Genomic DNA, 23,637 nt, shown 5'->3' on the forward strand with positions numbered 1-23,637 from the left:
CTTTCCTGCTTTAGAGATAGGCTTATGCACCCAACCCTGCAGCTTCTGGCTAACTCTATCTTGTAAGAAATTAAACACATCATTTTTCCGCTTTCTAATTCGCATTGGCATTCCCAAATATTTACCTGGATCAAAAACCTCTACAACTCCAAGAATATCACAAATTCGCCCTCTATTGTTTACTTCTGTGTTCGGACTAAAAATGACACTTGATTTACTGTAGTTTATTGCTTGACCAGATAAATTTTCGTACCTTTGACGAATATTTTTCATCACTCTTGACTCTGCTTCTGTTGCTCAGAAAAAGAGATAGCAATCATCTGTAAAAAGCATATGTGATACAGCAGGAGCTCCTCGCGCGATTTTACATCCATGCAAGAGTCCAGCATGTTCGTTTTTCCGTATAATTGATCTAAGCCCCTCCGCACATAGAATATAAAGATATGGGGAGATAGGATCCCCTTGCCGTATTCCCCGCTCTGGCTGTAGCTCCCCAAACTCAGTGCCATTCTTTAAGAAGCTATATGTGACTGTACGGACACAGGTCATAACTCTCTGGATCCAAGTTTGGTTAAAACCAAACTTATTTAACATTCCTTCAATAAAACTCCATTCCAGACGATCGTATGCCTTAGAAATGTCTATTTTCATGCCTAACACACCATCTCTGCCTTGTCGCCGCCTCTGTATGTAATGATTTAACTCAAACGCAATAAGTGCATTGTCCGTAAGGAGCCGACCTTCCACAAACGCACTTTGTTGCTCAGATATCAGGTTTGGTAAGCACCCTTTCAAACGGTTTGACATAACTTTAGACAGAATCCGTATTAGAACATTACACAATGAAATCGGGCGCAAATCTGTCATTCTTTTAGGCTCCTTTACCTTCGGAATCAAGCACACTAGAGTACGATTGACCCCTTCCGGAAGCTCCCCTGTTTCGAAGAAATCTTGGCAGAACTTTATAACATCTGAACCAACTATTGTCCAATAGGTTTGAAAAAATGCCGGATTCAAGCCGTCCATTCCTGGTGATTTCTCAGGGTGCATAGAAAAGACCGCAGTTTTCACTTCTTCACATGTCACTGAGTCCCCCAGCTTACTATTAGCCTCGTCTGATAGTCTCTGAACCTTTTCACGTTCCGTAAGTCCAATTGTTTCCGTTGAGGCTTTAAACAAATCTACAAAATAGTCCATTATAATATCTTGAACCTCTTCATCATCTTCTTTCCATTCATCATGCTTGTTCATTAATCCCTTCACTTAATTATTTCATTTTCTTCCCGATGCAAACTTGTGGAAAAAACGAGTATTTTGATCCCCTTCTTTAAGCCAAAATTGTTTTGCTCTTTGTTTCCAAAACACCTCTTGCTTCTCAAGTAATTTTAAGAACTCTTCTCTTGCTTCCCTGTATTTTCGAATCCCCACCTCATCCCGCCTTGATTTATATTTTCTGAGCTCACCCTTATACCACTGCAGTTTATTTCTCATTTCTTTCACCAACCCTCCACCCCATTCCTCCAATTTCAAGCAACATAGATCAATTTTCGTCATAATGTTTTCTGTCCCCTCACCACTCCAACTATCTTTAATTAAATTAAAGCATTCTTCCTCCCGTATCCATATATTTTCAAAACAAAAACGTTTTTTCTTAGGAGTATAAACCATTTTGTTCAGCTTTAGAAATAACGGAATATGATCAGAAGTAGAGACGTCCAATACCTTAACTTCAGCTGACGGAAACAAACTCTTCCACTCATGATTTGCCAATCCCCTATCAAGTCTCTCCTGTATCCACCAAGCAGTTCCTTTCGATTTTTCCCATGTAAATTGATTCCCCACAAAACCTAAGTCCACCAAGCCACAATCATTCACTGTTTCGAGAAAACCCTCTAGTAGTCTGCTCGGATGTCTTCGACTTCCTATCTTTTCATGGGCAAACATCAAGTCATTAAAATCTCCTATAATACACCAAGGTCTATTAGATCGTGACGCCAAATCTCAAATCAATTTCCAGGACTCTCTTCGTCGCTCTCTTTCTGGACAATCATAAAAACCCGTGTACCTCCACCTTCCTATCTGCTCACAATACACTTCAAAATCAATAAAATGATTGGAGTTTCCCTTTATATCAACACCTCATTCATTCTTCCATAGAAGAGCCAACCCTCCTCCATGCCCTTGAGCATCTATCACAAACCAGCCCGCAAAGTGAATTAATTTGCATATCTTCTCTACTTTATTTCGTTTAACTAAAGTTTCAGATAAAAAAATTAAACTTGGCCTCAACTGATTCACGGTTTCTTTGAAAAACCTAATTGCCTATGGGTTGGCCAGCCCACGGCAATTCTACACAAGTAAACTCATAATTCTAGGCGGGCCTGGTTTCCAGAGCCCGCCATCTGCCCATTTTTTGAACTCACTTTCCCTTGGATAACATTTAAGTCAAGCCTATCAGTTTGCATAATAACTGGTCCATCAGTCTGCATGATAACAGGCCCATTTTCTTGATCCCCCAACTCCTTTTCTACTATTTTACGTTTCGGATCTATAATAACAGTTTCCCGCCCACTAACTATCTCCTCTACATTTTTTGAATTTAAACAAAAATTATCCCCATCTCCATATCCCTGATTACGTGCGGATACTATCACCGTCCTATCAGCCTCCCTAATTTTACGCACTATTCCATCTCTTTCCGCAAATCTTGTCGTACTTTCTGCTACACTTGCCTTCTCTCCTGTTGAGCTAGCACCACCATCGTACCCCGATCCTCCTCTGCCCACATTCCTCAGCCATCTTACACCAGTATTCACCTTATTGTTTCGACCTGGTGCTCGGAGCCATGTACCATACGCTCGTTCGATCTCTTTATCTGGGTGTGCATAGACAATACTACAATCTCGCTCCATATGTCCCAGCGTCCCACAAACAAAACATAACATGCCCAATCGTTCATACTTAAAGTTTATCCAGCTCCACTCACCCCTTTCTCGTTTAATCTTCATTCTACGTTTTAACGGCTTTGTAATGACCATCTTTACCCTTATTCGTATGAACGGTTTCCATATGCCATCCAAGCTCGCAGGATCTGCTTTTAGAAATGTTCCTATAAAGTTCCCCACACCCCTTAGTACATTCTCAGAGATAAAACCCTTTGGAATGTCATAAAGTTGAACCTAAATATCAATGTCATTTAGCTTGATCTCGTGAGGGTTATTTGCCTCGAGTAATCTATCATAAACCAAAGTGTTTTGCTAGAAGACCATGGTCCTCCCTCCAGGACTTTATTTAGATCCATTATATGATAGAAAATAAAAGAGTACCTATAGCCCCCCAAATCATGTATCTCCATTCCCTCCCTAGGTCGCCATAACGAAGCCATCATGTTCTGCATTGCATTGAAATTTATATTTTTTTCAGTGAGGAATCGCCCAACCAAGATGAAATGCTCTGTGTTTGTTTGAATCGCTGTCTCCTCGACGATAAGTCCCCCTTCCTCCTCATCCTCCAGTGATAAGCGTGCATATAATTCTGCTAATGCTGGTTTTGGATTATCCATTCAAAAGAAACAATGATATGAAAAAACTATAACTTGTCACATGAACAAGACAAAATAACTCTCAAGAGACGAGAGAGATGAAAGTAGTTCCAGTTGTCCCTACCTTTTTACAGAACTATGGTGGTATGTCTTGGATAGTGTAATACACGGATATCAAGGTCAATATGAAAACAATAGTAGCAGGTTTAGTCAAATAGTTAAGTAGCGTGCTGTGCTGGTAGTAACATGAAATTTGTTAGTAGGAGGTTACATGTTCAATTTCTATTGGATACACCATTTTTAGTTATTTTAATAAAAATTGTGTAAAAATGGCATTTTTATAATTTTTCAAAACAAAAGGGCAAAATCGTAATTTTACAGTCATTAAATTGGTTCTTTTTACCCTTGGTTGACACATATATATAGTAAGAGATATAATACGCGAATAATTAACCATCAAACAAAAAAAAACTTAAAACATGTATCTACAGATATACTGTAAGAATTTATGGATTTATTAAGAATGAAGAAGAAGAATGTATAAGATGATGAGTACTTCCCGTAAAAAATGAAGAAGATGCAATATAATTTTTTTGAATTATTCTGTTAACGTAAATTATGGATCTATGATTGATTTATTATTGATTTGTTATATTGGTGAAATTTTTTTAATTGTAAGATTGATATTGTTTCTAATATTTTAATTATTTTAAAACTCATGTAAGTATTGGATAAAGATGGGCATTGACTCATGCCTGACCGATCCCCGCACCGAAAGTGGCGGGGATTCGAGGATTTTTGCGGGTACGGGCCGGGGAATGGGGACGATTTGAAAAAAAAAAACGGAGAACAGAGCGGGCACGGTTATTTATGTCTACCCGGCCCGATTTTTCCCCGCTCTATAATATATTTATATATTCTTATGTTTTTACAAAAAAAATATGTAAAGACTTTGCACCTGAAATATGACTAATGCTGATCCAGATTTGTCAGGGACAATTGCATTTTCTATGTTGTTAGAGATGTTTTTAGATATTATTTTTTTCAAAATATAAGGTCAGAGTGAAGTACTACAAATGTAGTTTAATTTTACATAAATACTTCATATATCAAAAGACAAAATTATTAGAATTTGCATTATAATATTTAGTTTTGCTACTTTTTATCTCCATCTTGTGTGGAAATTTTATTTAATTGAAATTTTGATTTAAACAAAATATCCCCGATTATCCGCGGAGACCCCAAACGAGGGACGGGGAATAATATATAATACCGGGAAATGTGCCGATGATGGGGATCAGGTTTGAAGTCGCAGGCCGAGGCGAGAATATCACTACCCGACCCCGAAATGACCCGACGCTCATCCCTAGTATTGGATAGTCCATGAATCTAGGCTAATTTGTATAGAAAATAGTATGTTTAGGAAAATGAGTCGACCCACTCCTATATTTACCAAAGTGTCATTCTTAGTATAAATCCATATGCCATTCTTAGTATAAATCTATGCTAGTGCTCGTTAATATATAATAATAGATTCAAGGCTTACAAGACATTATTTACGACACAAATTATATTATATAATCTCATGTTAACCCATTTTATTAATGAAACCTAAAAAATTTAAGCAAGAATTCATTCTTAAAATACAGGTGTCTATTCATTCTTTCATTGCCGTGCAATATATCTTTTTGATGAAAAATACTAAGTTGAAATTAATAATATTCCAAGAAAGAGAATTGGAAATTAGTAAAATTGCAATCGGCAACTCAAAAGTTAAAAAAAAAAGGAAAGTATAATAGCTGTGAAAAGGTCAACCAGACAAAAGCCCACTCGTACCGCAACTTCTTTCACTCCCTGCTGCTGCTATACGATACTTAACATTTAAGTCTTTCTCTCTCATTTTTTTTTCAATTCCCTAAAATATAATATCCAACTATATAGGGGTATTGAACTGAGATTTTAATATATTATTATAATCCATAGTTTTTAATGTATTATATCAGATTTTGATTTTACGCAGATTTTAGATAAAATATCGTAGAGTTATGAAGAGTCTTTAGAACTCAAACACAATCATTCAAAATCTCATAAATTATTATGGGATTTCAAAAATCATAAAATATATTAAACAATATCATAAAATCTATTATTTTAAGTATAATTTAAAATAGCATAATTTAAAATTCCGATCGAATATCACCAAATTTTGCACAATAATTTAATACCATTCTGATACATTTTCTAAAATACCAGTTAATACACCTGGATTTCATGAAAAAAAATCAGTTATAATCCTACTATACAACCTAAATTAGATCTGTTTCGGTAATTTCATACATATAAAATATTAGTTCTCTTCCTCAACCAACAGCACGCAAAATTCTCAATTACCCAGGGCGCTATCCCTCCAAAACTCAAAATAACTATACATATAAATATCTTTAGCGAGAGAGGAGAGGAAAATTAAAGTGCTATTAGGAATCATCAGATCTAGAGAGAGAGAGAGGAGAGAGAGATTAGGGATTGAGTTTGGTTTATGTAAAATGAATTACGTGGACAATTTGCCGGAAATGGATCTGATGCGGTCGGAGAAGATGACTTTTGTTCAGTTAATTATTCCGGTCGAGTCGGCTCATCGTGCCATTACTTATCTCGGCGAACTCGGCCTTCTTCAGTTTCGCGATGTATGATTTCTCCTTTATTTTCCATTATTTGCTAATTCGATTGGTTATCTGTTTTTTAATTCTAATTTTGTCGAAATTAGAGTGTTGTTTAGCTCATGTTGGTGTTTGATTTCGTGTGATCACGGTTGTAACCTCGCGAATTCAATCTTGTTTGTGTGTAGGAATGTAGTACTATTATGTGTGTTTAGTTGCATATATAATTATATTTTAGATTGTGAACTAGTGTATCGTAATATGCAGAATTTGTTGAAATTTGTTTGATTATAGATTGATTCGAGATGTACAAGGCATTGAACTAAGTAGCATATGAATACTCTTCGTCTTTTTTTGAATTATATTGAATGGAAGCGAATTAATGATCATGGCGACAAAAGGCCTGCCTTGGAATTTATAAAGCTAATTAATAGTTATGGTACAAAAGGCTTACCTTAGAATTTATAAAAACTAATTAATGATTATGCCGACAAAAGGCACACCTTAGAATTCATAAGTTGATTAATTATTATAGCGACAAAAGGCGGACCTTAGATTTTTTAGAGCACAGGCTTCTGTTAGATAGTTCTGCCTAATGACAAGTGATTACGAACATGTAATTACACAGACCAGATCAATTAATTAGTAAGACGTAAAGAAGCCTTGGTTACTTCATAATGAGGACATTTTCACTTTCACAGACTTGTCATTTCCTTTATGTTGTTTATGTTTTCAAATCCTACTACAGAGTTTTATTTTTCAAAAAATAAATAGAATCTGTAGGTAAATGGTAATATTGAAAATTATGCCAATGACGTGCAATGACATGCTTGGATGTATATTTCACTTGTACTATCTAACTATGTTATATTTTTATTATGTGATCCTAATGTCTATCCTGTTCTCTCAGATCACATAAATTTACGGGAAGCTTATGCATTACAAATTTATTTTGTTACATTGTTTTTCACCCTATCTGTTAACCCGCTACCGTATTGCTTTTTCTTGGCAGTTAAACGCTGATAAAAGCCCTTTCCAGCGAACATTTGTTAACCAGGTATCAATTAAAATAATTTTAAATACCTAATGCTGTCCATGCTATGTTGATATATTTTTGACCTCTAATAGCTTAGTCTAAATTTATATAAATGCAATATAGAGCTATGATCTTTTATATTTTACAATTAACAAGTGAAATTTATCATAGTGAATTGTTGTTGATGTCTTTCGTGAATGTTGTTTGTGATTGAGGCATTTGGAGCCTGTCTCAGTGTTGTTAAAAGCGCGCTTAAGCAAGAAGCGATGCGATGTGAGGCTGAAGCGCTTCGATTCAATTATGCGATGCAGGTCTCCTGAAGCGCGCTTTTTGGTGCGCTTCTTGCGCTTAAACGAGATGCAAGAAGCGCCAAATAGCGCGCTTTTTAAATTTATTGACTGGGGTGTTGACTGGGCCTTTGACAGGGTCTTTTTTTAACGAAAAAAGTAATAAAAACCCTAAAAGAGACCGACACTAACGAACGATGTAAAAGATATGTGCTGGATTATCTCTTTCTAGTAATCATCATCTTTCTTACATATATATACACAAGCACATACACACTTACACATATTGAGTCCTGATTTCTTAGTATATAGTACTGATTCTTGTATATACACACAACAGAGCCTCGTTATAATTCTAGGTAAATTAATTAAAAAATTTGATAATTAATACTTAAGTAAATAATTTACATATTTATTATTTAAGTATTTTGTACTTATTACATATGTATATTATCATTACCATAGGTCAAATACCTCCAGTGGAAACAAAAATGGAAAAAAACCATTGAATCATCATCTAAAAGGCGTTTAGTTGATGAAAGTGAAGACGATGAAGATGAAATTGAATTCGAAGAGGGGGATAAAAATCTTAACCATGGCAGTCAAAATTAAGATTTCAAAAATCTTCAAGAAGATGAAGAGCCTGATGATGATTTTTAGTTTATGTTAATGATGATCCTTAGTTTTTGTCAAGTTATTAACTATTAAGAAGTCCAAGACTACTTTATGGAACTTTTAGTTGATCCTCTATATTTATTTTATTACAAAGACTTAATGTTTTTGCCCTAAAATTGAATATGGATATTATTAATATATTTTATGGCTATCTAATTTGCTCATTACATGTTAAATTTATTGTTATACATTTTTTCAAGCTGTTGCATTTTTTTTTTAAAAACGCGCTTCTCGCGTTGCGCTTCTCGCTTATGCTCCAGGAAGCCTTTGCGCTTCAGTGCGCATCTCGCGTTTAACAACACTGGCCTGTCTAGTTGAAGATAGTTTTGTTACTTAACTAAGTATAGTAAATTGTCAACTTCTTTAGCCTTATTAGACTTTTAGCCTTAGGTCTTCATGCAAAATAAAGGTTAAAAAAAGCTTATATTGACTTGCTCTTAATACTTGGCTTCTGTGGGAACACTTACGTATGTAAATATGAAATGATGCCGAAACCAATATGTTTTGATATGAGTAAAGTTACCATGTTAACAACTTACAGGCTTTAGAGAAAGGTCCTACAGTGGTTTAGAATTGTGCATAACTTGAAGTAATCACCTTAATTCCGTAAATTCAGAATGTGAGTCACATGCTTCATTATATTCTGTGCAGCCCGTTTTCTTTGGTTTTAAAATTGTAAGCGAGTGAACTGGTTTCAAAACTGTAACTGGGTGTTTTAAAATTGTCCGGATACTGGTTTTCTTCTATCGAGAAAATTGCAAGCATGATTCTAGTTTGAAAGTGGGTAGTATTCTCTGAGGATATGGACTCCTTTAGGATTTAGACTTCTTTCATAATTCAATATGTTAGACTCTTTTTAGGTTTCCAGCGTCTATTGTATTCTTAGAAAGGAGGAAATAACAGTGGTCGTAAATACCTAGTATATGCCCTGTCTTAGGGAGACATCATAGGTAATAATAAAAGAGCCTTCAAGGATGAAAGTTTTTAGTTATATTTTTTATAATCGTGTTGGTTAAAGTTGTATGTACTTGGTAAGTAACTTTATATATTATAATATAAGTAATTATCACCGATATTTGAAAAGTATTAATATGGTACTAGATGATTAAAATGAAGTAGACGTTAATCAGAATTACTCTCAGGATTTTGTTTATCTTTGTAGTCTTAGGATTCTATCCACACTTATGTGATCATCATTAGTATCTCTGATTTTAAAATAGTAAGTTTTGACTTAAATCTTCATCATCTTCGTAGATTTCGGAATATATGAATTCAGTGTTGCTCGGAAATTCTAATTATCAATCTTCATCATTTTTTCAGATTTCGGAATATTATGAATTATCATGTCTAAGTATACACAACAAAATATCTATTGGCAGTGAGTGGAGTAGCTACTGAAAATTAAAGATTATGTTTAAGGCTTAATAAAACAAATGTAGGACTTTGTTTTTGGAGCAGTTATTGGACCTTTTGATGGTTAAACATCATACGTTTTGCAAGATTGTCTCGAATTAGCAAGAAAGCTGAAGGTCCATAGTAGAGGGTATTAATAAATAGTTAGCTTAAGTTTGTTGTAAATGTAAAAGTAGGATATACACTGTTACTATGCCTTTTTGGTTAGTGCTTGCATCAGTACAGCAATTTGTCTTTGTGTTGCAACTGTAGTTAAAGTGTTTAACACATAATTGTTTTATGCGGGGACCTAAAAATGGCTAAGAACTATGTTCAAAATTTGTAAGGATCTAAAGTTCTCTGTTACTGCAAAATGTATTTATGAACAGGGAGCATAACTACCATTCAACTGAATATGTGGACTCAAGGTATATACATAGCAGAAAATATCTTTGCATACTCTATTGTCTCATTTTTTGGGTTATTCACAGGTAAAACGATGCGCAGAGATGTCAAGGAAATTACGGTTTTTTAAAGATCAAATACACAAAGCCAGTTTAGCATCTTCTATTCAAGCTGGCATGCAACCAGATATAGAGCTGGAGGAATTGGAGGTCTGCTAATTGTTACCTTCGATCTTATTTTCTCACATCCTTGTAACTATAAAATCAGATATTGATTTTTCTTATTGCTCTTATCTAATAATTTTCCTTCTTACTTTAGATACAACTTGCTGAGCATGAGCATGAGCTAAACGAGATGAACAGTAATAGTGAAAAACTGCAGCATACATTTAATGAGCTGGTGGAATTTAAGATGGTATTGGAGAAGGTATAGTAACCATGCCACTTCTTTAAACTATAAATTCTGTTTTGAAGGTCAACTAAAGAGTTAGACAATCACAGAGGTCATGGGGAATGATCTAAATAGGTCTCTGCCGAGTAACTACTAATTTATAATAAGCGTGTCCTCCTTATTAACTCATGGCAAATGATTTACTTTCATTTGGGAAGGAACACCCCATTGTAGTTGATGTTGGTGTACCGAGTCACATATAGATATTATGATGCAATTAATATGAATGAAGTGCTAACTCCTGCTCAGCGGAACATTTAATATTTCAGGCAGGTGACTTTCTTTTATCAAGTAAAGGCCATCCAGTAAATGAGGATAGAGAGTTGGATGAACATGCATACTTAAACAATGATTATTCGGATTCAGCATCTTTACTTGAAATGGTCATCATCTAAACTTGTTATTTTTTTAGCACTTCATAGTGACTTTTGTTTACACAAATCATTTATGTTTTTTTTTACAGGAAACACAACCTGGTCCATCGTCAAACCAGTCAGGGTTAAGATTTATTAGTGGCATCATCTCTAAATCCAAAGTTTTGAGATTCGAAAGGATACTGTTTCGAGCAACAAGGGGAAATATGCTTTTCAACCAGTCAAACGCAGACGATCCAATCATGGATCCTCTATCCACTGAAATGGTTGGGTTCTTATGTAATAATAGAGCAATTGCGTGTTTATAGTTTTTCTCAGTCTGTTGGTAGACTACATCGTACATAAATTTATTAGCTTCGTATAAAAATGTAGATTGACCGCTTTACTTCTCAGTAATTTGGTAAGACTTGTAGGCTAAATTTCAAGCTACTAATGAGTTTGACTCCTGGTCATTATATTATTCAGGTTGAGAAAACAGTATTTGTAGTGTTCTTCTCAGGAGAGCAGGCAAAAACAAAGATACTAAAAATATGTGAAGCATTTGGAGCAAATTGTTATCCTGTTCCAGAAGATATAACGAAGCAGAGGCAAATAACTCGAGAAGTATGCTGTCACCAAGGCACACAAACACACACAAGAAACTATGTATATTCATGCTTTAGAATGTATTGCACATGATATATCGCGTTGAAATATTCGATGGCTTCAGCTACATTCAGCTCAAGTGGGAAATTGGAATTGTGTAGCTCTTGACTGTAGTTATTCTTAGTGCTCTACTACATCTGTTCTAATTATAAACCTAATGATTCAGGTTCTGTCACGCCTCTCTGAATTGGAGACCACTTTAGATGCTGGAATACGTCACAGGAATAAAGCTTTGACTTCCATCAGTTTCCACCTTACAAAATGGCTAAAAATGGTATAATTAGTTATTCAGTGTATCCGAATTGTTATATATTCAATGCGGGAACTGGGAGGACCATTTGTTCCATTATTAGGTGCTAGACTTAAATCTTTGTTGTTTTTAGGTTAAAAGAGAGAAAGCAGTTTTTGATACATTGAATATGCTAAACTTTGATGTTACAAAGAAGTGTCTTGTTGGAGAGGGGTGGTGCCCAATATTTGCAAAAGCGCAGGTGCATTTCCTTTACTGTAACATTTTTCATATTTTGGCTGTTTTCTAAAAATTTATGATAAATTTATTTTACGAGGGAGAGTGCTTTTTTTTTCTATAGATTCAGGAGGCATTGCGACGTGCGACATTTGATAGCAGTTCCCAAGTAGGTATAATATTTCATGCTATGGATGCTCTGGAGGCACCTCCAACATACTTCAGGACTAACAGCTTTACAAATGCTTATCAAGAAATTGTTGATGCATATGGGTAGGTTATAATGATCTAGTTGGGTAAATTACATGGTCTTTTTTGTTTTTGTGGATGGGAATTGGTTCTATCAAATTAGAATAGAAAATAAATAAGATGAATTGATATTTTTTAAATGCGTACATTTATTTGTATAGTTCACCAATTTCTGTAAAACATTTATGAGACAGGTGCCTATGACAAGAAAGCTTTCTTAGTGCTTGAAACTTGGTTCACGTCTTCACGAATAGATCCACAGGAAATGGAAACTAAATCACGGGAAATGGGAAATAAATGCTGTCGCTACATTGATATTTATAAGACTCACTTTCAACCATATTTTGGTAGTTGAGCATAAGTAGGATCGCTTGTTATAGCTAGGAATAAAATGAAGAGCAAGGACTTTCTGAAATTGTTTTACTTCAATCATTTTCTCATTTAATTAATTTAAGATATTAGTATCTTGATGTTGTCTTGGTTGGATATGATGATGTTTGTGACTGGCTGAATAATATCGGTCTCGGTTCTTCATGTGAATCTCATCAACCATGCTTGCAAAATGATCAAGTGTGTACACTAAAAGCTGATCAGACACTTCTGTCGTTTTATCATTTTCAGGGTTGCTAGATACCAAGAGGCAAATCCTGCGGTCTACACTGTTATTACATTTCCTTTCCTTTTTGCTGTCATGTTTGGGGATTGGGGTCATGGGATTTGCTTATTACTAGGAGCACTTTATCTCATCGCTCGAGAAAACAAGTTTGGTTCTCAGGTATATCCTTGCACAGAATATATTGTGGTTCATAGTCTAGATACAGAATCGCTCTGTATCTATTTAAAAGAATATAAAATGAGAACTAGTGGCATCATGAGCTTTCTTTTTTCTTCTCTAATTTTCAGGGATTTTCTGAGCAGCTCTTTTTTGTTCATTGAATTTAGGGCATAAGTAGTAAAACTTTATTTAGAGCATGCCTGTAGGGTATAATCTCCAAGTTATTAGTAACTATAACATTACCTATTTATTAAAAAAAAACTATAACATTACCTAGTTACTTGGTCACTGTTTTTTACTCATCTGATATTATTATAAAAAAAGGGAAAAAAAATCTCCCTATCCAAACCATTTCCTTGCCTTTTTTATTATGTTAAAAAATTACTCCATCTTGGGTGTAAAAAATTGGAAGTTTAAAAGTTATCTCCTACTATAAACAATCTTTGGTAGGGTTGGCAAAGAACTAAGACCATGGAACTGTGGGGTAATGTTTCACTCAGCTTTTCTAAATTTGTTACTTGAGTAGCAAAATATTTTCGCAACAGTTTTTTGTAATGCCAAGTTATAATATAAGAGATTGTAGCTTCTGTAACAATTGTGTGGTATTATATTGGTTTTTATATGCTCTCTAGAAGTGTACCTAAATATTTAGGATCTTGAAATATGATTGAAGGGCAGTCACAGGAATGAATGAGTGGATAAGGTTAAAAAGTAAAGAAGAATTAAGTTCATGGTTCATCACCAAGGACACTAGAAAATGGTTGATAATTCTGATGAATGGAGATTTTTACAAATTGGTCTGATTATTGGCTAGAATGCTGGGTAGTATTTGTACTTACCAGTTACGAACAATAATTCCTAAATTGTAAGGGTTCTTCTGATTTTCATAATTTCCTTTTTTCAGAAACTTGGAAGTTTTATGGAGATGCTATTTGGTGGCCGCTATGTCCTGCTTCTCATGTCATTATTTTCAATATATTGTGGGTTGATTTACAACGAATTTTTTTCTGTTCCTTATCACATATTTGGCGGTTCTGCTTACAGATGTCGTGATGACACATGCAGGTCTGTCTTTAATCTTGTTAGTCCTAAACATTCGATACTTAAATTATACTGTCGAAATTTGCAATATTTAAACAATTTCCTATAATTTCGCACAAGGTTAAAATAAAAATTTTGAACATTATGATGTACTTGTCAAGATCACGGGTCTGTCTAGTTCTTACAAATACTTTGAGAATTTTCCATGGAGTGGAGAATTTTTCTATAATCGGTCTTCATCATCTGCTCGTGGCAGCCTGGCTGCTTGTTATAACAGATTCTATGTTAGTAATGTGATGGGCATTCTGATATATCTGGTGACATAATGTGTTTCTAAATTTTCAACTTTTGTTTGGTATAAATTCTGTGGAATAAATGTCCTTGCTGAATAGTATCTTCCAGAATCACACAAAGAAAGTTGATTCTTCAAAGTGTTCCGTGCAGTGGGCGATGTTTTCATTAGAATCTGTCTTTTTTCACCCTATCTATGTGTGACATCTGATCATCCAGATCTGCACACTCTTAATTTGTCTGATATTATCATTAATCAGAAAAAATAAAACAAATGAAGTTGGCGATTTAGATATATAACCATGAATTAAGAAAAAAAAGAATGAAAAATATTTATATATTTGTATCTGAACTAAGCTAACTAAAACCTATGACAAGCTTATGTTCTTGACAGTAATGCATATACAGTGGGTCTGATCAAATTCCGAGATCCCTACCCTTTTGGTGTTGATCCCAGCTGGCGTGGAAGTCGCAGTGAGCTTCCCTTTCTGAACTCCCTTAAAATGAAGATGTCTATTCTGTTAGGGGTTGCCCAGATGAACCTAGGAATTATGCTCAGCTACTTTGATGCACGTTTCTTTAGCAATTCGCTGGATATAAAGTGAGTACACTCTTCTTCCTTGAAGATCTATTATGAATCAACCAAATATTATATGGGAAGATTGACTTAATTTGAGTTCATTTCTTAGGTATCAGTTTGTGCCACAGATGATCTTTCTTAATAGCCTTTTTGGTTATCTCTCACTTCTCATTTTGATTAAGTGGTGCACTGGTTCGCAAGCTGACCTTTATCATGTGATGATTTACATGTTCTTGAGTCCCTTTGACAATCTTGGTGATAATCAGTTGTTTTGGGGGCAGGGTGTAATCCAGGCATGTCTCCTAAGAATTTATAATGAATATGATTGATTTTAAGAAAATAATTACCTCCTCTAGACATAAGATAGAATACGTATTCCAGTCTTGATATGTTTGTTTATTGTTGCAGGTCATATTGTTGCTTGCGGCTCTTGTTGCAGTTCCATGGATGCTTTTCCCAAAACCTTTCATTCTAAAAAAACTTCACTCTGAGGTATTATATCAGATACTTGTATATGCTTACCTAGATTTAAGGCTGTAAAGGAGTTGCCGTCCATGATAATGCTTGGCCCGAGTTTTTAATCGAGCTAATCCCGGTCATGATTTATCTTCAATCAAAGTTCGAGACGCTAGGAACCGGATGTAGAATAGTCCCAGGCATTTTGTAAGTCACCCCTGGTCATGATTTATGTAAAATCAAAGTTCGAGAATCTGGGGACCGGATGTGATATAGCCCTAGCCATTTTCTAAGTCACCTCATTCAAATCTTACTGTTTGCAAGAAAGTTAACTAAGTAAACACATTACTATGAGTGAAGGTTGTGTGAATAATATTTCTTTTTAGATACACGTGAAAAGAAAATCACTGTAGAATATTGTATTGAATGTACACATGGTAGGGTTACATTGTAGTTGATATAATATAATATCATAATAGATGTTAAGGTTCAATGATATATTTACTCATTTTTTAGTACTAACTTTTTAATTAGAAATCTTATATATTTTTTGGCCCAATCAGTTCTGCTACTTCTAATTTTAGTGAATTGCACCTTTTTATGCAACTTATCACTGGAAAGGAGAAATTATAATGTACTAGGGAGAGTCCAACTGACAACAATTTTTTTAAAATAATAATCAATTTTTCTGATGGCTTGCATTGTTCTACCTGAAAGTGCTAGAGGACCATTCACGTCTCTACTGAGGCTCGAAAGAAAGATACATGTTTTTCTTTACTTTTAGTTGTGCTGCTTTTTGATTGTAGAAATGCGTGTTACATTCTGAACCTTTTTTGTGTTACACATTTCAATTAATAAAAGGGAATTTGTTTGAAACGTTAATTTGGTTATGTTGAGTATAACTTTTATATTAATCTAGAGATTTCAAGGACGAACCTACGGTGTTCTTCGAACTTCTGAAGGGGATCTTGATTCGGAACCTGATTCTGCACGCCAACACATCGAAGAATTTAACTTTAGTGAGATCTTTGTACACCAAATGATCCACTCTATAGAATTTGTACTTGGTGCAGTTTCTAATACCGCATCATACCTTCGTCTCTGGGCTTTGAGGTATGACTCTTTTTGCAAACTTTCTGGACGGTTTCTGTGAACCGCATTGGCATGTCATATGACATTTGGTACTGTGTTTACAGCTTGGCTCACTCCGAATTATCTACTGTTTTCTACGAGAAAGTCCTCCTCCTTGCCTGGGGGTAAGTTGTTTTTTAATGCTAATGTTTAGGCAAACTCATATGTTTCTCACTGCTATGTTACTCGGACTCGGGTACGAAGTGTCAGACACGACACATATGCGAGTGTTGGACTTTGTCGGACTTTAGAAGTCTAAAAATTGGGGACACGGGGACACTGTCCTATTTTTGGACACGGGTACGGGGACACGGCATATTTTACTAATAAACAAGTAATAAACAAGTATGTCAAGACAGACATCTAAGAATAAAGTAACAACATAACTTACATAAAAGTTAATTTTCTAAAGAACTTTACGAATTTGGGATCTTCTCAACTCTTATCTCATTATAGCTTCTTTCATTCTTCTTACATATTTATTTTGAATTTTAAGTGTGACTAATATTTGCTCAATAAATTGGTCAAAGTGTCCATGTTTCAGTCAAAAGATCAGACATAGAATAAGTGTCGAGTCCGAATGTCCAAGTATCCGACACGTACGACAACCTAAATAGAAGAGTCGGAGTAACTTAGTCTCACTGTGATTGTTAATAATAATTTGGATTTGTAGAGTTTCCCATTTTCTGGATTAACTGTGTATATATTTTTAAATTTAAAGATGCAATATTAGTGAGATTTTTAAGATCTGGGATTGAATGCATGCTGAATGACAAGTGTCTCAGATATCAGTCAGCGCATATAAGCAGGAGGTTATTTTTGTAATGTTTAATATTTGTTCTTTGCTATCTCATCTTGCTCTGGTCTACTGAGTCCAGAACTACTGTTTACTGGTCTTTAATTCATGCGAGATGATCCCTTGCTAAGTTTTCAAGTTTATTCATTAATTTAGATTTGCGGTGACAGCAACTTATGAGTAGGGTGGCGGAGGCCTGCTGCAGTTAGAGTGAACATACTTCTTTCTTGTCTTTTAAAATTTGCAACTGTTAATACTTGCTTATCAAAATTTTATTACAAGTCAATTAATGGAAAAAGCAGTATAACTCTGAATTGACGACTTGATGCTACTCCCTTTTTAAATAAAATGCTTTGCGAGTATGCATAATCTGAATCTGGCACACTACTTTCCTTCTATGTTTCTAATCCCTTTTAGCATTTTCAAATAATGATTGATGCAGATATGAGAATATCTTAATTCGCTTGGTGGGATTAGCAGTGTTTACATTTGCAACAGCGTTCATACTACTCATGATGGAAACACTTAGTGCTTTTCTCCATGCATTGCGTCTCCATTGGGTGGAATTTCAGAATAAGTTTTATCATGGTGATGGTTATAAATTCAGACCTTTCTCCTTTGCTGCGCTGACTGATGATGACGAGTAAATACTTAGGATATATCTATTTTTGAGCTTCTAAGAAAAAAATTGGCCAAAAAGGTTATATTGTGTTCACCATGAGGCTAGAGTAGGCAGTTTATGCATCGGCAGGCTCTATAATTTGGGGAAGGTTCTGATATAGGCAACCGGTACTTTTATAAAGCTGTTTTGGGATTTGAAATCTTGACTTGGCATTGACCATGGCATGTTAAGCAGTAAGCTCGACAATGATCATTTTCCAGTTTAACGGGCGGCCTCTTGATTTATAGATGTAAAGTCATGAGCACTTCATTTTGGTTATAAGACTAAACAATAGGTTTTATTCTGGTCATAGTAAAAAGCTGGTCACAGAGAGCGATATCTATTTAGTGTCATTTTACACACTTTTGTTTTGCAAATAGAAATTAAGATTTAGTTCTTGTAAAGAGGGACCCTTTAGAATGTGCCACAAATGTTGGTCTGCGGATAGCTGATAACATACACATGTATAAATCACATGGTGTCTAGATTTTGCTCCGAAAAGTTTCTTGCAACTTTGTAATAAGAAACTGTTTCTATCCAGCCTGTGTTGAATATTTATTTTGGCATTACAAGTGTCATTAACATGTAGGTGCTGTGCCACACTGTATCATTCTTCGCCTCCTTGAAAATTGTCGGTCGTGGCTTGTTAGAGAATTAGCATAATATTCCTGCTGATAATAAGATTCCTATTAAATCTCCTTTAAGGTCATATTTGTTCTTATTAAATATTGATGGCACAAGGAAATTAGATTGATTGTCTAGATCCCAGGGGCTAAAGAATAAATTATGGACCATCTACTACTATGCCATGTAAATAAGTTTTCGAAAGAATCATCAATCATTCCTGAAACCGAATGTGACAATTGCCGGGTCATTTTCTTTCTTTTGATTACATCAATGCATGGGGCCGTTATTGAGACGGGTGTTCAGACACATTATACGGAGAGGAATAAGGGATTTGAACCCACGAACACACACCTGCTTCATGAATATGTGACAAAGGGTACCGAATAAAAATATCAGAGATTCCAAAAATTGTCCAAAACAATATTAAAATGAAGGTGTTGGTACTAAATGCCACTTAATTAAATTATGGACTCAAATATCACCCGAAAATGAGAGATCATCTGCCGTTTACAAAACTGAAACACAATTTTGTATGGTGTTTTCTGTTTTTAGAACACAAAACACAACTTTAAATTATGTTTTAAAACGCAATTTAAACTCATATTTTTTTTGTGAAACGTAACCTTAATTCATGATTTTATACGACAACGCAACTCGAAGTTGTGATTTTACTTGAATACGCAATTTCAAGTTGTGATTTTACAAAAAAGTAAAAAAAAATAATTGAAAAACAGCAGACGGAGTACCGTTTTGATTTCAATGAAAACGTTAATTCAAAGAATGTTTAAAATTAATATTTGGAGTCTTTTTTCTTTATTTTGACATTTGAGATATTTTATATTAAAACAATCATATTCGAGGCCTTTTTCCAAATGAATACATGTTGATGTCACAGAATTGTCATCCAAAAATAATATGAGATCCGGCCAAGTATGCATACATGAGTGTTATGTCCCATAAGTGGGATTTATTAAGTTAGAAGGGGGTTGAATAGCTTAATTATCAATTTAAAAATTATTATGGCGTTTTAAAATAATTTATCCCTTTTTAAAACTTTTACCGAGTAGTTATACAGTTTATATGTGCGGAAAATAAAGTACAAGGAAGGAAAATACCATACGGCGATTTTATCATGGTTCGCGATGGCGCAACCTCTAATGGATTCGGTCACCCTTACGTCCAGTCCTCGAGCTCCTCTCCCGGTCTCGGGATTTTCCCTTATAATAAACTCACTACTTTAGTAGTCGGAGAAACCTTTACACCCTTACAAATATTTCTCTTAGTACGTAACATGTTATGCCCAAAAATCAGTATAAACATTATTCATGTGTAAATCAGATAGTGTAGTCAAAATTAAGATAAAAATGCCTGAAATTCAGAAGAAGATAAAGTAAGTTTCCTTCCTGAAAAGGAAACAGGCGCGCCCTATGTTTATAAGAGAGTTGATTGAAAAAGAAAGTCTGCAGTGGATGAAGGCGCGCCCTCATTGCTTAAGGAAGGTACGCCTTGCTAGTGAGAGAAAGGCTGGTTAGTTTTCTGTGCAAATTCTTCACTTGAGGAAAATGTTATGGCGCGCCCTCATGGGAAGCAGAAGGTGCGCCCTCTTTTGTAAGAGGATTTTGAGAGATTCTTTGAATAGATCCTTTATTAATAGAAGACCTTATGGCGCGCAAAGCAGTGAAAATGACTTGATGAGTACCTTGGATATTTGGACGAATTCCTTGGAGGATTCAAGGAAGATGGGAATCATTATCACTAACGTATTTGCTGCAGGTACCCTATTGAAGAAATCCTTCCTGTAATGCAACCACAGGAAGGCGGTGTCCGTGGTCAGAGACCTCCAGGGGTATGGCTGTACGAAAGGCCTCCTCCTGTAGTCAATGAGTGTCCTCATTGGGGATGTGGGGTGAATTCTGGTGTGTGATTTGGGAGCTCTGTTTCTGTAGTCAATTGGTGTCCTCGTTGGGAGAATTTGGAGTATCCTGCACTTTGCACCCAAAAGTTTGGGATCACTTGTCCTGCAATCTGGTAGGGGCTCTTTATCCGGGGGACAAGGATGTGTCCAACATTTGGGGTGAACCATGGCTATACCTGCGTTCACGGACTAGAGAAACAGCTGGTAGCGGAGGGTTATCCTTGGCCAGGGATGTGCCTTACCCGTGAAGTCTCGAAGCCGTGGATGAGCCTTGGACCTTTGTGGTTGGGCCTCATCGGCGGACATTCCTAAATCTAGTAGAAAACGGTTTCCAGTAGGTTTCCTACTGGGCCTCGGGACAAGAGATCTAAGCCTATTAGGTTTCTTGTTCCCCAAGAACTACGTTGGCTTGATTCCCTATCAATAGGGGTACATAGACAAATTGTGAGGGGTCAGAAGCGAGAGCGCAAAGGAGCCACCACTAACCCTAAGCAATCTCAGCCACCAAAAATCACCCCACCAAACACTGTTCATACTGCCTGACGAACACTGTTCATCAAATCCGACGATTACTGTTCACATTTTCCGACGAAGAACCGTCGGCACCGATCTTGTCTCCGGCTACGAACCTCGAACTTTGTTGCTCTCAAATTCCTCCGTCAACAAAAGAAAAAAGTTGCTTCAAATTGCTTTGTTTACTTGGCATATATGCTGTAGGAGAAAGTTAAGGCGCGCCCTAATAAGAAAGTCCCTTAATGATAAAGGAAAAGGTATTTGTGATACGCAAACAAAAATGTAACAACTCCATATATGTACTAAGGGATATGTCTTCTAAATCAGAATTTGTAAAATATCCTATCTAAGAATATCTGCTACACACCAGAGGCGGCGCGCCATGAATAATTTGACTGGAAAACTATTATGTTCCAAGTTAAGTCATGGTCAAGATATCAAGGTGCGCCTTTATGGTAGAACGCGCCTCAAACTTTTATAAAATTAACAAATCTCATCAAAGCAAAAATAAAAGTGTACGATTGTCTAAAAAAAACCTGTATAAAATGAGGCGCGCCCCAAAGCAAGAGGCGCCTTGACAAATTTTATCCCTGAAAGATTACCATACGAGAATGCTTACCTTTAAGGCGCGTCTCACCCATTAGGACGCGCCATCCATTTGGTACTTAAAAACTTTTTACAGCAAAATTTACTCTTATATGTTTACTGAAGGAAATGAAGTTGGATGAAACCTTACGATAGTCACAATATAAAATAAAGAGTAGCAAAAGATATTTAGTCTTACAACTTTGCACAACATTAAAGGAGGGCTGGCTCCTCAAAGTATTAAAGGACTTAGTTCAGATGCAATTTAAACAAAGCAGTAAATCAGGGCGCGCCCTGAAAATCATCGGTTAGAGGGATTGAATGGAGAGGAACTGAGGAATCTACTTTAGGCGCGTCCTTGGAAGGTTCCTCAGTGGGCGCGCCCTCTTCCTCCTCCAAACCAAGCTCAATCCTCTTCTCTCGAATCTCTCTTGCAAACTCTCTCTTAAACTCTGCCATTTCAGCAACAGTTTCCTCACCAAACTTCTCAAAGGTGTACTCAGGATCATTCGCCACGAACCCGATCCTGTAGAAGTGGAAACCATTGGCAAAAGCGTTGTTAGGTCCCAATGTGTTTGTAGAAGGGGGGGTTGAATACAAACAATACCGAATAATCGAATTTAGTGCGGAATAAAAAATTGAAACAAAATTCAAGTTAAATAAAAATATTATTAAACTTGAAAGGTGTTACAACAATGGTATCGATTACAAGGGATTAATCTCAATAAAAAGATTCAAATGCTAAACGCAATTTGAGATTAAGTTCTAGGGATTTGATCCGCTAGATACTTACACAAGAACAAGAGAATGATTTATAGTTGTTTGGATTTAACTTAGAAACTAGAAATTGTGATCTTGAATTTAGCAGATGAAAATGAAATATTATGCGGCTGCTTTTCTTTCCGTGTTCTTGGTTGGTTGATGGATAAAGATATGACTTCTGCTGCTTCTGTCTTTATAATTCAATCAACAGAATCACTTTAACTGGAATGAAAATCGGTTGAACTAGCAAGACAATCTGCTGAACCAGTAGAACTTTCGGTATGACAATCAGTTTAAGCTAGTATGACTTTCGGCAAGACTATCTGTTGAACTAGCAAGACTATCAACCTGAACTAGCAAGACTATCTACTTCCAGTAGAACTTTCGGTGAGACAATTGAAATGACTTGGCATGACAATCGGTATGACAATCCAGATTGGCATGCTAGTTCAATTTCAATTGTCTTGCTGAATTAAAACTGACTTTAATCCAATTAAAATTCTGAAAATTCTTAATATTAATTCAGAATTAATTAATCAATTAATTCAATTAATCAATAAATTAATCTTTACAGATATAATTTATTTTCTTAATTAAATTATATGACTTAATTAATTAATAGATAATTAATACTAATCTTGAGTAGCGACCACTCTTCTGAAAATCTTCTGAAAATCACTAAGAATTATGAATCAATTCCACCACTTTAATGTTGACACTCGATGTACTGTCTGGTTCATGAGTGACTAACTTCCGTGACGTTTCTTCATGTCTTGACTTTGATACTTGATTTTCTTCAGATTAAATCCCTGTAATTATCTAATACCCTGACGAGATCCCTGTCACTTGATTAAATCCACAATCATGATTTATATCACTGAGGCTTGAATAATTTCTTGAACTTCTTTCAGTGAATTAATTCCTCAACTCTGTAGATGAACCTTGTTTCTAAATCCTTTGACATATGTTACTTTGTGAGATATCTTTGATGGTAGATCCACTATTTACTTGTTACATTCTTATTTGAGTTGAGTTAAATCCTCGAATATACAAATAGGCTATGACATATGCCTTACAATCTCCCCCTATTTGTTTGTTAGACAATAACAACAAATACCTAGAGGATAACTGTTAGGTCCCAATGTGTTTGTAGAAGGGGGGGTTGAATACAAACAGTACCGAATAATCGAATAAATGCGGAATAAAAAAAATGTGAAACAAAATTCAAGTTAAATAATAATATTATTAAACTTGAAAGGTGTTACAACAACTGTATCGATTACAAGGAATTAATCTCAAATTAATTATCACAAATTTAGAATAAATT

At 35.4% G+C, this 23,637-nt stretch overlaps 1 protein-coding gene across 1 annotated transcript; it reads left to right on the forward strand.

Moving 5' to 3' along the window:
- The first annotated feature begins 5,880 nt into the window (after nucleotides 1-5,880).
- LOC141666853 (V-type proton ATPase subunit a1) lies at nucleotides 5,881-18,448 on the forward strand. Its single transcript, XM_074473069.1, has 18 exons — nucleotides 5,881-6,225; nucleotides 7,211-7,255; nucleotides 10,080-10,202; nucleotides 10,312-10,419; nucleotides 10,713-10,826; nucleotides 10,907-11,083; nucleotides 11,283-11,420; nucleotides 11,629-11,736; nucleotides 11,846-11,953; nucleotides 12,053-12,201; nucleotides 12,799-12,952; nucleotides 13,857-14,017; nucleotides 14,679-14,885; nucleotides 14,974-15,157; nucleotides 15,273-15,356; nucleotides 16,240-16,433; nucleotides 16,517-16,576; nucleotides 17,690-18,448. The coding sequence occupies exons 1-18, from the start codon at nucleotides 6,085-6,087 to the stop codon at nucleotides 17,892-17,894; spliced, it is 2,460 nt and encodes an 819-aa protein (XP_074329170.1). The 5' UTR covers nucleotides 5,881-6,084; the 3' UTR covers nucleotides 17,895-18,448.
- The last annotated feature ends 5,189 nt before the right edge of the window (nucleotides 18,449-23,637 follow it).

This window comes from Apium graveolens, chromosome 6 (assembly GCF_009905375.1).
Source record: "Apium graveolens cultivar Ventura chromosome 6, ASM990537v1, whole genome shotgun sequence".
Taxonomy (NCBI): Eukaryota; Viridiplantae; Streptophyta; class Magnoliopsida; order Apiales; family Apiaceae; genus Apium; species Apium graveolens.